The sequence below is a fragment of the Plectropomus leopardus genome, chromosome 13, assembly GCF_008729295.1.
Source record: "Plectropomus leopardus isolate mb chromosome 13, YSFRI_Pleo_2.0, whole genome shotgun sequence".
NCBI classification, from domain to species: Eukaryota; Metazoa; Chordata; class Actinopteri; order Perciformes; family Serranidae; genus Plectropomus; species Plectropomus leopardus.
This window is the reverse complement of record NC_056475.1, coordinates 31,474,670-31,490,139: the sequence shown is the minus strand read 5'-3', so window position 1 is coordinate 31,490,139 and position 15,470 is coordinate 31,474,670. Positions and strand designations below refer to the sequence as shown.

The 15,470-nt window shown below is 40.0% G+C and overlaps 1 protein-coding gene across 2 annotated transcripts; it reads right to left on the bottom strand.

Moving 5' to 3' along the window:
* Window positions 1–1,004: 1,004 nt before the first annotated feature.
* On the bottom strand, window positions 1,005–14,025 carry kptn (kaptin (actin binding protein)). 2 transcript variants are annotated; one of them, XM_042499276.1, is made up of 12 exons: window positions 13,553–14,025; window positions 9,426–9,508; window positions 9,235–9,319; window positions 9,096–9,150; window positions 8,684–8,762; window positions 6,629–6,702; window positions 5,235–5,341; window positions 4,891–4,995; window positions 4,666–4,729; window positions 4,349–4,484; window positions 2,772–2,945; window positions 1,005–1,758 (listed from the first exon to the last, which is right to left on the bottom strand). In XM_042499276.1, exons 1-12 carry the CDS (start codon window positions 13,752–13,754, stop codon window positions 1,603–1,605), a joined length of 1,320 nt encoding a protein of 439 aa, XP_042355210.1. In that variant the 5' UTR covers window positions 13,755–14,025; the 3' UTR covers window positions 1,005–1,602. The 2 variants fall into 2 exon arrangements, with proteins under 2 accessions (XP_042355210.1, XP_042355211.1); XM_042499277.1 differs by having other exon boundaries at window positions 6,629–6,684.
* Window positions 14,026–15,470: the final 1,445 nt, after the last annotated feature.

Below are 15,470 nucleotides of genomic sequence, written 5' to 3'. Positions count from 1 at the left end.
TTTACACAAATGCAACAGCTCCCAAGGCAGGCTGCTCAGCACAGCTTTCCCAAGTCAGCTTCACGTCATGTTGCTGTGTGCAGTCCGTGATGTGATAAGTGGAGCTGTTGTAATTGTTGCCTTTGTTGTGCGCGAGAGCAGAAATATAGTTTGAGAGCTGCACAGAAGACTACAGTGCCACTGACCGGCCAAAGGAGCAGGCCAAGACAGAGCAGCACCATCTGATGTCATGCGCCGCTCTCCCATTTCACCTCAAAGTCTCTATTCAACTGTTTGAACTGAAATTTATAGTTTACGGCAGTGATACTCAACATATGACCCGCGGGCCAAATCTAGCCTTCCAAACCATTTTCTCATTCACAATAAAAATATAGTGATTCACACTGGGAATTGCATTGTAATTGCCAGTGGAGGACACAAAGGTCCTAGCTAAGACCCTAATGTCCTAAAATCATAGAAAAGTCCTAAATTCATAGAAAGGTCAGAAAATCCTTGAAACATCTTAAAATCCCAGAAATATCCTAAAATCATTAAAACATCCTAAAGTCCTTGAAATGTCCAAAAATCCTAGAAACATCCTAAAAAAACAGAAACGTCCCAAAATCCCCAAAACATCCTGAAATCTAGAAATGCCCTAAAATCCAAGAGATCCTAGAATAACAAAACAGAAACAAGAATATGACCTTAGGAAAGCGCTTGATGGGAACAAAATAAAATATTATTTTACTCAAACATAAATTTAACAACATTTTTTGTCATCTTTCCAAATTATTTTTTGGGAATTTGTTGGACATTTCTTGCCAAGTTGCCCATTACCTTTTTCCCATGTTTTCAAAAGAAATCAAACCAGGTTTCAGAGGTTTAAATGCTGAAAGGTGTCTGAGAGCACCACAATAAAACCAATGTTGATCCAGGTTGTATTGCATTAAGTCAAATGAACCAGAGAAAGAAAGAACACAGTAACAACAGCGGCTTATAATATATAATACCAAAAACAGTGAGTGTTTAGTTTAATGTGATTTATTATCTGCAAACAACTGTGCAGTGTTTAAAGCAGCTCACATCTTCAATATGAGCTTTTCAGTCAGTTTATTTTACTGTCATCTCTAGTCAGAAATCCATCACAGAGCAGTGTCACTGTTTCAGGAGGCTAATGTGATGTTTGTAACTGTTCAGTCATAAACACCCCTGAGAAAATCTTTCACGTTACACCTGTAAGTCAGTTTTTTTCTGACCCATCAGGACCCATACATAGAGCCCAACCCATACATCAGTCAGCTGATTTTATCTGCAGATATTCCCCTTTACAGATATAGCTGTATATAGAGTAATTTAGAGTTATCAAATTCTCTATGAAGTTTACTGTTTCAGTCCACTGTCATTTTTGATATTAACGTTTATTGATAAACTAAAATGTCCTGCCTTCAGTGCATATCTTTCTCATAAGTATCTGAACATATCTGCGGGATATTTGTACCACATGATTGCATATAGATAATATCAGCCGATATATCAATATCGGAACTTTTTACTCCCTGATATCAGTATCAATCCCAAAAGTCCAGTATCAGTCGGGCTCTAAAAAAACACACACAGTTTCTCTTAAGTTGCTGTTGTCCACTCCTCTTTCTTCACTGGAGCATCTCTCTCCGCAGTGTCCTGAGCTTCAGTTGAGTCCAGCTCAGAGCCGGCTGTCAGAGCTGACACCCTCAGGGCGAGCCGCTCAATGACCAAATCAGCAGTGCTAGTTAGAGTGTGCTGAAAAGATAGGGAACAAGACAACACAGCATTAAATGATATGTATATAAACAGCATGTAAGACAACATGAAGGGAGTCTGCTGAATGCATGTGTACAGGAGGAAGATCAGCTCTGAGCTTTGCCCTTTTGGTGATGGAGAAGCCTCCATGAGGCCTCACATAATGACAAATCTTATTTTAGTAGAGAAAAGCAAATGAAAAAGAATTGTATTTAAGTGTATTTCATATTTCTATATTTCATCACTTTTCCTCTAAACTCACATAATCAAACTCGGTTGCAGAATTGCTTATTGCTCAACATTCCCCAAATCAGAACTGAACTAGGAAAAAAGTCGTTCTCTTACAGTGTTCCTGCAAAGGAACCTGAACTTGGACTTTCTTCCACCACTGCAGATGTTCAAGTGCCTTATTTCAGATCTTGTTTTAATTGAGTGTAAATGTTTTTAATTATACTTCTACACCATAACATGTTTGTTATCCTGTTTTGTTTTTTTCAGCAATTTACATTGCTATTATTTTTTGTTGTTGATTTTTATGATTTTATTTCTGTTTTAACTGTAATTTGTTTTCTTGCTGATTTTTTAAAATATCTTTGTTCATGCTGTTCTCAAGTGATTTCCCTATTCCTAAATAAAGGTTTGAATGAATACAATTCTAATAAGAAAATAGATTGTTTTTGATAACTACGGTCTAGCATATATAAAAGGACCAGAGGACACTAAACAGACAAAGCATCTGTAAAATCAGTTCAGATCAGCTCTTCTGCAGTTTCTCCTGGTGGCCAGTGGAGGTCAGCAATCACTCGATAGATCAATTCACCTCACCTTTAGAAATCATCTTTTCTCTGTTAGATAACATAATTCTGTGTTGACTTGGTAAGCAGATAAAATGTCTATTATGATAACATGCAGAACAGCATGCTCAACAGCAGAGAGGCAGAGGCCCTGACAGAAAGCTGCAATGTGATTTTTGTCAGTGTCATAGCTGACTGGAGCAGCTCTCTGCTACACACCTGTAAGATATGCAGTCCCTTCAGTGTGAGGACAGCCAGCTCCCTCAAACCATCCCCAGTCAGGTCTATGTAGATGATAGACAGCAGAGGACTCTTGAAGCTCCGCCTCCACTGCAGCTGAAACTGTCCATCTCGTCTTCTCCCCGTCGGCTGGAATTTGTAACAAAGAAGTTCCTGCATGGCAGACAGGCAGAGAACATCGTCAGAGAACATCGTCGGAAAACATCGGCGTCATCAAGATCTAACCATAGCAGTCAGTCAGTCTCATCAGATGCCTGAAAATGTTTCATATTATGTCATATTCAATTGTATTCTATTGCTCCAGACCGACTTTATTTTGTCATTTATAAAAAATTCTGTCAAAAGACTAAAATCTTTTGATGGGAAGCCGATAACAACTACTGTGTGTGTATCACAGCCTAATGTTTCTTCTTCCTCTGTGCCACAGAGCTCCACTGTTGTCCAAAAACTGCTTCAAACACATCAGTGAGCCACACTGTTGCACTGGGTGACATGTTCCCTCAGTACCATCAACACACACACTGCAGTTTATTTTGACTCAGTCCAAGACACACCTTCCTGCTGCTCCAAATACTAACAAATGCTGGAAATAGTTCCAACAAATTGACTATCTCTTTGTTAAAAACTACATTATCCAGCTGGTATAGGAATATACCGAGCCTTCTTTAGGGACCACAGGGCTTGCAGCAGAGTCCAAAACTTTGGGACATCTCAAAGTATGGAGAGAATGACTAAGGCATTGTTGAAGGGTTGCGACAGTGTGAGATTTTCACAGTACAATAACCGTCTCACAAAATATTATGCGGTATTACACAACTGTTATTACTATTATGAACTGCAAAGACCCTAAAGGGAATAAAAGCAAAAAAGAAAACGTTTGGAGGAAGGGCCATGACAAATGACTGTGTGACAGCTGGTTGAGCTGGATCAGAAGTGTCTTTGCAGAGCAGCTTGATCCTAAAGAACTAAAACAAGTATAATAATAAACATTATAAACCTGATTGAAAAATAGCATGTAACTAACATGTTTTATAACTTACTTTACATTTTAGCAGCACTATGCTCTCCTTTCACAGAAGTTGTTCTTATTGTTTATACCTATAAAGAGTTTGGCAAAACAGCCTTTATGTATGTGGGATCTTCTGCAGAGGGACTTAAAGCTGCACTCATTGGTTCCTTGAGGCCATTTCAAAGCACTGTTGCAGGACTTTTGTATATTTGAGGATATCCAAAGTAATCCCACTCGGCTGATTTTAACTTGTTTTTAGGCAGGGGATGAAGAGGCCTCTCTGCCATTTCTCTGCTGCTGCATGTGTGTGTAAAACAACAGCTAACAAGTCTGACAGACAGTCAGGGAGGAAAGGAGATGGACATGTGCAGGTCCAACCGGTCGCACTTTTTTCAATACTGTAGAAAAACAAATGTACATTGTATGATAATTTTCAATTTACATACCACGGCACACCGCTGCAACCCTACTGCTGGTTTGGATCTTTTCATGGGATTTACTGAAAATAACAAACCAGCTTTATTCTTTAGTAAAGGCGAGCGCTGACCTGCCCATATGTTCCCAGCAGCACCTCCTTCTGCCCGTCAAAATCCAGGTCAATGACCAGAGCACACAGCACTGCGTCCCACTGGTCACTCTCTGAGAGACATACAGAGTGAGACAGGCCCTGTTCCTGAACGTCTCTGAGAAAACACACACACACACACACACACACACACACACACACACGCACACACACACACACACACACACACACACACACACACACACACACAACAAACACAGTCATTTTCTCCACCACAGAGATGAAGTCTGAGTGAAAATAACTCCACTTATCTCTTGCTAAAGTTATCAGATTCTGACCTGTACACAACTGCCATCTCTATAGTGCTGGTTACCAGGAGGTTGTAGCCTTCTGTCCCTGCACCTGAACAACAAGAGACACAATTCTTGATTTTTTTACCAGGCATATCCACAGTGAGGGCCAGACATAAGCCTAAACGGTTTCTCCAAAAAGAGCAATCTGAGAGGGAGACCGTCAGGGATACAAGTGAGGAGATGTGAAAGCAAAACAGAGCAGTAACATACCTTTGTCTCCACTGGGCTGGTCAGGCTCAGTCTGGCATCTGAGAGGGAACAGCAGCACTGAGGAGATCGGACTGTCAAACTGGAACCGCCAGCTCTGTAAAACCTCTGATAAAAACAGATACATGCATTGGCCCGTATATATAATTTTTTTTTTTTAAAGAAATCAAATCAATTTGCTCAGGTTTTAAAGAGTTAAACATACAGGCCACAGGCCACAGGCCACATAAATAATGTTAAACAATATGTTAGAAGTACTTCAGTGTGTTCCTCAATTACACTTTGGAGGGAAAGTGTGTGATAAGTAGTCATGTGACAGATCTGAACCTGTGTCTGTTCTCCCTCACCTGGTCCTGTCTGGTTGACCAGGGCCAGTCCAACACAGCCATTCTGACAGCCAAACGCTGAGAGTCGCCGGTCATCAGCGATACTCAACATATCCAACCACAGCACACTGCATGGAGGGAGGGGACATACAGAAAGTCATGGATCATACATACATAAAGCTCAACAAATGTGCTGATGCTGTTTGCTTTTTGGTATGACAGAAGTCAAACACTACTTGTTTTGACATCAGTATCAATGCTGGTGATGTTTGACTTCCCTTGTCTTTATTCTCTGTGTGTTGTGTCATTGCCTTACTTTGAGTACTGCTTACTAGGCTTGGTATTACAGTACACCAGGGTAGGGTATTTAGAAATCCCAACAGTGTGATTTTAAATACCCTCAAAAATGCAGACCCTTTTCTTTCTGTTAACTTCATACTGGAGGCTGTAATGAGGATGTTTTGCATGCAGTGTGCATCATGTGCCACCTGAGGTCAGTGTGGTGCAACAGGCAGCTGAGCTGACTGCAAGTGGTGAAGAGAACGTTACAAGACTGTGAACAACCGGTCAATACTGGCTTGTGCTGTGCCTACAACAGCAGAAAGAGTCAGCAGAAAAAACTGCTTATTTTAATACGTAACCCCATAAATTTAGGGGATTATTTCAACTGAACCAGAGTTTCTGATTGTTAGAACAAAATAAATAAATAAAATAAACACAGTTTAAGTGAGCTTTATTTTGTTTCTGTTGTGTTTGAATGAAGTGGGTTTTACAATGAGTGAAACAATAATTCAGAAAGTGTTTGGTTGCCTTTTTCTATTTCATAAGGAAAAAGGTATAAGAATACTACCTTTTGTTGACAGATCGTAAGCGTATTATATATTGAGTGGACTGAAGACAGCCTGCATAACATAGCAAACTTGGGGGGTGTTAGCGGCACACACTGATACCGTCGCATACCGTATAACGAGAAATGAAGGTTTGAAAAAAATAGACACTGCCCAAGCCTACTGCTGAATCCTTTCCCTTTGCCTTGTGTGCTGCATTTTTATTGCTACTGTCCTCTTGAGTTACTTTGATTTTTTCAGTTGTAATGACACTTCAGACTGTCTTCAGACTTTATGCTTTCTGCATTACAGTACATCTTTGTAAATTAAATCTAGCAGGTTTTAATGTACGTATATATCAGACCAACGGGATGAGCATAACCAGGCTCTTCTTTTAGATCAAGATTTGTGAATAAAGTAAAATGGATTATTCAGGAAAATCACGAGGCTGATGAACACTCAGAAACAAGTGACAAGTGATTTTAAAAGCTGCTGATGGGCTTCATCACCCTATCAATCCCTCACCTGACCAGACACATCAAACAATACGCCATCAGAGCTAACAGTCCAAAGGGAGCTCAGACTCACTTGCTGGGCAGTTGTTGGAGTTCAGGGAAGAGTCTCTCCACTGGCTGCTCTTCAAACTGGTGCAGAGAGGCGTTCTGTTAGACACAGGAGAGTCAGGCTGACTGATGATCTGACATTCATGTTGCATGATGAATCAAAGTGAACGGCTCATACAGACATGCAAAACTCATTACCATCTTGTTTTATCTCTTTTGCTTTGAAAAAAAGCCTTCCTGTATCATTCATCGCGTTTCATCCACAACTCTTCTCTTTAAAAGAACAATGAATCTTGTCAAAGATGAGTAGACGAGGAGTACTTAAAGAGAAAATTGACATTTACAAAACAGCTGGGAAATGTCATCTACTGAAGAATTATAGACATACATGCATACATACATTTTATTTTATTTTTTACATGGCCAGGACTTTTTGAATGCATGGGAACGAGATCATTCTAGCTCCAGATGTGGTTGTCAGTTGAGGAGCAATGCTGCTCATTATACAGTGAATAAAAGTAATTATACTTGCTGTAATACTTTAAACAGAATTCTGCGGTCACTATTAGAGACAGCACATTTATTATTTAATCATTGTCCATAACTACTTATCCCGTTAAAAGGTCACGGGGGGGGGCTGGAGCTGATCCTAGCTGCCATTGGGTGAGAGGCGGAGTAAACCCTGGACAGGTCACCTGACTATCACAGGGCTGACACACAGAGACAGACAACCATCACATTCACACCTAGGGCCAATTTAGAGTCGCCATTTAACCTGCATGTCTTTGGACTGTAAAAAAACTCACACTGAAACGGGGAGAACATGCAGACTCCACACAGAAGGGCCTCAGCCAGCTTGCAGGTTCAAACCCAGAACCCTCTTGCTGTGAGACAACAGTGCTAACTACTTCACCACCGTGCTGCCTAGAGACAGCCCAAACCCAAGACAACACAAACATGAGCATGACATCTAAAGTTTGAAAAAGAAAAAAAAATATGTTAACTCATTCAGTGTCTTACATCTGTGAATTGTGGGCCGTGCCTTTGTGTGCAGCTTCCAATCAGGATTTTTTGGGAAAAGCAATCTGTAGCCACTTTACACTGCCTGATCAAGGTGGGAATAATGTGCCGTTATGTCGCCTCGCCATTCTGTATAAAACATATGAGCATGGAAAGGAGGGACACAGTTTTCTTGCCGGGACAGGAAGTGGTTACGGCGCAAAAATGAGGTCTGTGTAAAACATAAAGCCAGTTAGATGTGACCATGGGTGAGGTGTGTGTGACGTTTCGATGACTTGTTATGTGTGCCACCCACCATGGACAATTTAAAAAGTAGCTGTTAGTGGTTAGCAGCTCATTCAAAGATGAAGAAAAGTGGCTGTGAATGTTTGCAAACTGGGAAAGGAGTGAGATTCAGACTCTCCGAGTGGAGGACGAGATCAGCTGCCATATAACAGGACCATTATATGATTGTTATTGACACGTTAATACCTTTGTTGTTGTTTAGAAGACGCTGCTGAAACTTATGTTTTATGTCACACTAGAGGTGGATGCGTCACACCTGGCACACTTCCACAAAGCCCCAAGTGAGTGTATAACCACACACTGGAGTTGGAATGATGCCGCTGTCATTTGGTTCTGTGATACCCAAGGGACTTAGTAGAGGCCCTATAGCGCCATCTCTGTGTAAAAAGAGTTAAGAAGAAGTCATTACAGTGTCGCCATGACTTCATGATCTCACTCCCACACATGAAGAAAGTAACGACCACGAAACAGGATCTTTTCTTGACACATTACTTACTCATGGCAACTTTTTTTTTTGTTTAACAAATATTACTGGGCAGGCTTCATACATATACTCACAAAAACATATATTTATTTGCATACATACATTTATATATAAATACATAAAGGATAGGGAGGATAGGATTAATTCTACATTTTAAAGTTCAGATCAAAGTCTAATGTCTTTCTTTTTCTCTCTCTCTCACAAACACAAACACACACACACACACACACACACACACACACACACACACACACACACACACACACACGTTAACCCAGCCTTTGATCTGACCTCCTTGTACAGGTGGATCCTCTGGTCATGACCACTGAGCAGGAACACCGTCTCGCTTCCTCCTTCGTCACACTGCACTCTGACACAGAGACAGCAGGTCACCGGTTATTTACATCCAGATACACGCAGTCATGTTTCCTGTCTGAACAGAAGCTGCTGACTGACAGTATAATGAGCTGCAGCATACTAAATCAGATATGTTAAATGATGGTTTTCCACTGTAATAGTTGAAATAAGTAATGTTTCAGGAGAGTAAAAGTTAAGCACAACACTAATATATAAGTGAAAATAATACAGGTATCAAATACTAAAAGCAGTATGTCCTGCAGTGGTAGTTACCATGCCAACTGAAGTGTCAACTATGCTGGTAATTGGTTCCCAGTGTATGACAGCTGTGCAGCAGCAAACTTACTCTGTGTGGTAGAGCTGGAAGGGTGTAAACTGCAGCTCCAGGTTCAGGCAGCTCTCTGTTCAGAGACACACGCTAACATAAGCAGGTGGAACATCTGTTAGAGCGAGTGCTGTGCACTTTACACCACTGTTTCACTCACGTGCAATAGACTCGAGGTTGAACTCTGAGCCAGGCTCATAGTCACAGTAGATATTCAGGAACGGTGTTGCTTTGTCACCCGAGTCCTGCAACCACAACCAACAATGTTTTTATAAATGTAGCAAGTATTTACAGCCCTTATAGCAAAGTGAACACATGCTATGACATGTCAACTTCAATACATGCAAATACCTTAACGAACGTGATGCCCACCACCAGACCTCTTTTGGGTGCAGACTTGTTGAAGGCGTCAATCGACACAATCTCTGCATCCACTGGACAAAGAAGACACAATCAGATCTTTGCAGCATCGACCAACAGCTGACTCGTACGAAAGACAGAAAAAAAACCAGAGAAAAAAAACAATAATGAAATAAACACTAGGGCGCTAACTAGGGGAGACTGTAATATGCTTTCTCCTCTGATGCCTGTTCCCAGGGGCTTTTCTTGCGCTTTTCTTTTAGCTTATCATACTTTTCTTTTTACCGTTTATTGTAGGTAGTTTCATTCTTTAATGTAATGTGTCCATTTGTGATGTGTTGTCTGTGAAGTGTTCTATGAGATGTCTGTGTAGCTGTTTGTTATGGTACCTGCCTTAGGACTGCGGATGAAATTTAGCAACTGCGCTGATTCCAGCAAATTCACTTTGATGCTTACTGCTCATATCTTGATTAATGTGCACTGTCCTAATTCAATAAACTGAATACACTAAATTAAATTACTCTGAGTTACAAAAGCTACATCACGAAAACAAAAGCTAATCATTAATCCTGTTTTATTTTGTAGATTCACTCCATATGTGTCATGTCTGGCTTTACTTCTTGTCTTTGTGTTTTCCCACCTTAGTGTTTAGCTGCGGTTGAAAAGTTCACATAACCCTTTCTAACCACTCTTCCTTAATCTCAAGGGAAAACATCATGAGGTCAAGGATATATGTGAAGGAGAGTTCATGAGGACTTAGATGTTTATTGTCACTCAGGTTACAGAAGTACAGTCATATGAAATATTTTTACTTGAAGCTCTATTAGAGAAAACAGTCAATAGTACATTTATGTATATTATATACACATAAAACATATATAAATATATTACCAAAATCAGCATATAAGAAGCAATAACAAGTATGTTTTTTTAAAAATATATAGCCTTAATTGCTAGGCAAAGATCTGACATATGCTTGTGTATATAACAGCATCAGAGCCAGCACACAGCTGACACAGCTCATCTTATATGTGATGATTTCTTCAGTATGATCTCGTGCGCACAGCTGAGAGGTTTGTTTACTTGATGATACTGCCTATATAGGGTAGACTATATATAAAAGGTTATAGCCTATTCAGTGAAGACACAGAGACGCTTCCTTGCTATTTAAGCACGTTGTTAGACCTTCATATTTACAGAGGGAAATATTTTTACTGGACATTATGGCCGGAAAATTAATCTAAATATGTAGGACTTGAACAGATGTTCCTGCTCAGATGCAGAATAATGCAGCGCAGCAGCTGATGATGAAGCTGCAGCTGTGTGACAGAGAGGAGAGAGAGGTGTTTTCTTTTTTGAAAACTTTTAATAGACGACTCAGAATACTGCTTTGTCACTTTACAACCCGCCTGCCCAAAACCTGCGATATTCTCTTATAAAACTCGCCCAAACCGACCGACCCGCGCGGGGAGAGGGAGGGGGGGACACCTGCTGCGGGTCATCACTGACACACATTCTTACACAGAGGGACATTTCCTCCCAGTGGTTGCAGCAAGGACCACAAACCATCATGGCATCCAGTAAAAGACTACAAGACCCAGAATAACCCAGCAGGGAGGCAGCCAGGGCACTGATTGGTGGCCAGCTGAAACAAATCAGCTTATTGCCCTCATTAGGGAGCTGAAGGGAGTCAGTGCATGTGGAAGAGAAGACAATGACTGAAACAGAGAAGAGTGGAGTTTTTAGTTTTGTTACCCAAAAGACAGTGAAATGGAGTTTTGAGTTGTACTGCTGCTTTTGTTCTAACTTCTGTCTCAAAGAAAAAGGCTGACAGTTTAAAGAAGACTGGATACATTGAGTTTGAAAGCAAAGTTTGATTGTCTTCATTTCCTGCACCTACACCTCCAAAGTTCCTCTCAAGACATCATACACCTTATTAGTAGACCATTGAAGAACAGCAGCTGTCCAAAATAATGAAAACAGGTGAAACAGGCTTGGTGTCATTGTTTTAATAGTCATAATCAAATTCAAATAAATTGAGTGTTCCAACACATTTATCCAAGCAGGGTGCAGAGCTGAATGAACGTGCAGTCCTTGTCTTTTAAATTGACAAGTGGTAACTGCAGTTGAGAATAGGCTCATTCTCTAACAGCCACAGCTCCCATAATGTTCAAGCCTTGCCCGATAATGCATGTGAAGGACATTTAAAAACTGGCTACTCACTGATTTGGTGAGCTTTCCATCCATTTTTCATCATGAGGCATATTTATTATTTTAGCTTGCCACAGTTTAGAGCTGTCACTGTTCAGCACATCTGGAAAACAACATCTGAACATAGGGACATGCATTATATGATTTGTGTGTCCTGCCACAGAGGAAGGAGCCCCACTGAGGCATACTCAGAGTCACATGAGCACAGGTTAGTCTGGTTTGGACTGATTTGTTGGTTTAAAGGTTATCTGATGATGTGACCTGATTCTTCTTCTTCATAACCCAAACAACATCCACAGCACAGAGCTGTTAGCTCTCACAGTTAAGCTGTCAGAAATGTAACAGAGCAAAAAGTACATTAATTCTCTCTAAACGGGTTTCCATTAACCCTCAAGTTGCACAAACTGAAACTGCAAATAAAAAATTTGTCTAATGGAAACATGTCAGTTTAGAAAGAAAAACCTATTTATTGCAAAAATGTTTTTACGCTAGCATGAGGTGGCATTTCAGGCAATTCAAAAAAACATATTTCACAGAACTGCAATGGAAACACTTTTTTGGCTTTTTTAGGTCACATGATGCTATGACTGCGCTTCTCAGTAGGAACTGGCTCCCTCATGATGCAGTAGGCGCTGCAAGAGGTGTTGTTGCATTACATAACTTTTTAAAAGTTGAGCAGATCATCCAGAAGTTCTGAATCCACAATTCCTCTGTGAAATTGTGGACTATCACCTCCCAGAAATCCTCATACATGGCCGCCTTTTCATTATCGCTCAATAACACCCTCAAACAAACAAGCAAAAGACACAAATGAGGACTGAAGAGTAAACTATGCCTATGCATGTGTTGATTTAGCAGAGATAACATTAAATGAGTGAAGTTGATGTTAGGAGGAATAAATATTTGAAAGCGATGGAAATTTGTGAAGTTCTCATCACACCATGTTAAATGTTTTTGTGCCTGCTCTGGTGAATAAGCAATGTTTTGTTGTCAGACTAATTATGATACACAACATAGATCCATGACTTACAGACCAATGCTGAAAATAGTTAGGAGGGGGTGCCCCTTTTTAGCTGACACCCCTGCCCCCAAAATGTGTATGTGTGACACTGGGGACCGGTAGAAGTTACAGAGAATGATTCTGTTCTGATATGGATATGTAAAGGGAGTGGATTTCCATGTTCTTACTATGATTAAAGTACATTGTGTTGAATTTTTCCGGTTAAGGACTGTTTCCCTGTCGATATGTGTGCCCCCTCTCTAAGCCTGACCCAAACCCATAGTTTCTTATGGTTTGGTTCTCATACCACTTATCAGTTTATGGTTTTATTACCAACCTAAATGTGTTTTTGGCCGATTGTTAAGGCCAATATTTGGCATTTTGCTGATTGTCTTTATGTGTTTTAATTTAATGATCGCTGTTAAAAAAGTGCAAAGAAAGTGTCAGAATGGGATGAACTTCATTAATTTTATATTTATATTTTCACTTGACTTTTTTTCTTTTTCTTTTTTAAAGTTGTTGGGAACTTGCATAATAATAATGTACTTGCAAAATGCATATTGGTTCCAAATATTGGTTATTGGCTTCATTAACTACTAATAATTGGTGCTAGTATTGGCCATGAAAAAACAATATCAACCCCTATTCTGTGCTATATTTTTTATTATTGAAACAGTCATTTTAACACTACAACTTCGATTAATGCACACAAACAATAGTGAACCGCGTGAGCTATGCCTTTTTCATTTTATTTTATTTAAAAATAACCATATATGGTTTTTATAATGAAATCTTTTAGCATTTTTTTCTTTGCACCTGCGCCCCTAACCACTGAGGCGGGAACTGTGCATCAACAGGGGAAACACTATTCGACGGGGATACACTTTGCTACAGCACCGGGGAGTACCTGGGATGTAGGTGAACTGGACCTCCTTGGCCACAGGTCTGATCTTGTGCTGCAGGTCCTGGTATCTGAAACACACCACCTTCCCTTTGAGCGTGGCGGCTAACAGCTCCTGCTGGCCGGCCTGACACAGCCCGTACATGTTGCTCTGCGACGGGAAGCGGCTGAAGCTGTCCTCCACGAACGGGTACGACTCCCGGAGCATCCTGAGGTATGAAACTCAGCTCACTGATATGATGAGAAAGTGTTACAACTGCTCATGTTCTGTGGCTGCTGTGGTCTCCAACTGCATTCAAGCTCAGTTTAAATAAGCTCAAATGAGAAAATGAATTTCCGGTCATTCATTTCAAAATTAAGCTAACACTAACGACGGCTAGGTAACTAAGATGTAACGCTTTATTCAGTGATAACGACTTTATTTGTGGAAAGAAATTCGAGGTGTGCTGTATATTCCTGGCTAAGCGTCTTCAGCAGACTCGAACAGACTGTTATAAAGCAAAACATCCGGGTTTGGAGGAGGTGCGTTCATGTTTGTTGGTCAATTAGCCTTCAATGTTTTCACAACGATCAGTCGAAGAGGAAAATTGGGCTATCCCCGACAAAATTCAAAACGCATCTCTCGTTTAATTAAGTAGGTTTTTGATTCCTTTTACTGTGAGTCTTGTTTTTTTGTGGTGGTGGTGGTGATATTGTAATTCTGTCGCTGAAACGCAACTCCCTGCTGGTAGATTTTAAATAAACAGCCATCCACCCTTTTACAGAGCACATCGTTTGGTCATTATTGCCAAGTTATATCATTTTAATTCCATTTTACGGCTATGGACTTCTCACACGTTTTCTCTGATTACGCACCTACTTGAGGCACCCTGAAGGCAGCATGGCTTTTCTCCTTCATGTTGTAAATTGATGACAGATTCAACACATCACAATCATGATGCTGCCACCTGCCGGTACTTTCTGTTACATCCTAAATCAAAGCACTGACTTTGTTTTCTTTTAACCCGTTGAAACCTGGATCGACATCCGAATTAACAAACCGAGCACCTGACAGCTTATATATAATACGTTCCACCTGAACCCGCTGAAAGCTTATATTTCTGCACAAATTAATACATCAGTAACTATAATTCAGTGATATCACATAGCCTACATTAATCCAAAATGTGCCAGTTTGCGTAATGAATAGCCCACATTTGCTATTAGTACTATTGAAACCTTTGAACCCCGAGCACATTGGTGTGATTTATTTTTATTTATTTATTTATGGGGAGAAGAAATTACTAAATTACTAAATTTGGAAAATGTATTTTAAAAAGCTAGGGGGAAAAGTAGGTTGTTGTTTCTTTCTACTTTTACTAATTTCCAGGTAATTTTCTACCTTTCACTAATTCCTTGCAAATTTTTGAGTCATTTCCTCTCTTGTTGCTCATTGCCTTCTTCCCATGTTTTTGAAAGAAGTCAAGCCAATTTGCTATTTCTACACCATGGTGTTACTACTTTTATTTAGGTAAAAGATCTGAATGCTCCCTCCATTACTGGCAAATAATCTCTTATTTTGTGGTAGCATTGATCTCTGCTCACAAATGACCAACTTTTAGGCATGTTGTTATGGACATTTCTGACCTAAATAATTATTGTGCTATGTGTGGCCATTGTGTCTACTGTGATGAAAATGAATGACATACCTAATGGATACAACAAATCTTTCACATACAAGAGTCCAACATGACATATAATTTCATGAAACTAAAATACTGTATATGTAAACTGTATTATTACATATTGAAATAAATGCAAACCTATAATTTGTATGACACCAAACCACAGACACAAAGTTTACAACAGGGCTACCTGTAAAGAAATATGAACAGAATACAGGACATCTGCAACCAGTCAGTTACAGTGAAAACAGTTGTTGACG

What these genes read in the sequence shown, in the direction of transcription:
- kptn (XM_042499276.1), bottom strand. Translation starts at nt 13,754, where the DNA reads ATGCTCCGGGAGTCGTACCCGTTCGTGGAGGACAGCTTCAGCCGCTTC. An exon ending in GGTCAACCAGACAGGACCAG is followed by an intron (nt 4,996 to 5,234) that starts GTGAGGGAGAAC and finishes TGTTTTTATCAG; the next exon opens with AGGTTTTACAGAGCTGGCGG. An exon ending in AGGGACTGCATATCTTACAG is followed by an intron (nt 1,759 to 2,771) that starts GTGTGTAGCAGA and finishes CTATCTTTTCAG; the next exon opens with CACACTCTAACTAGCACTGC.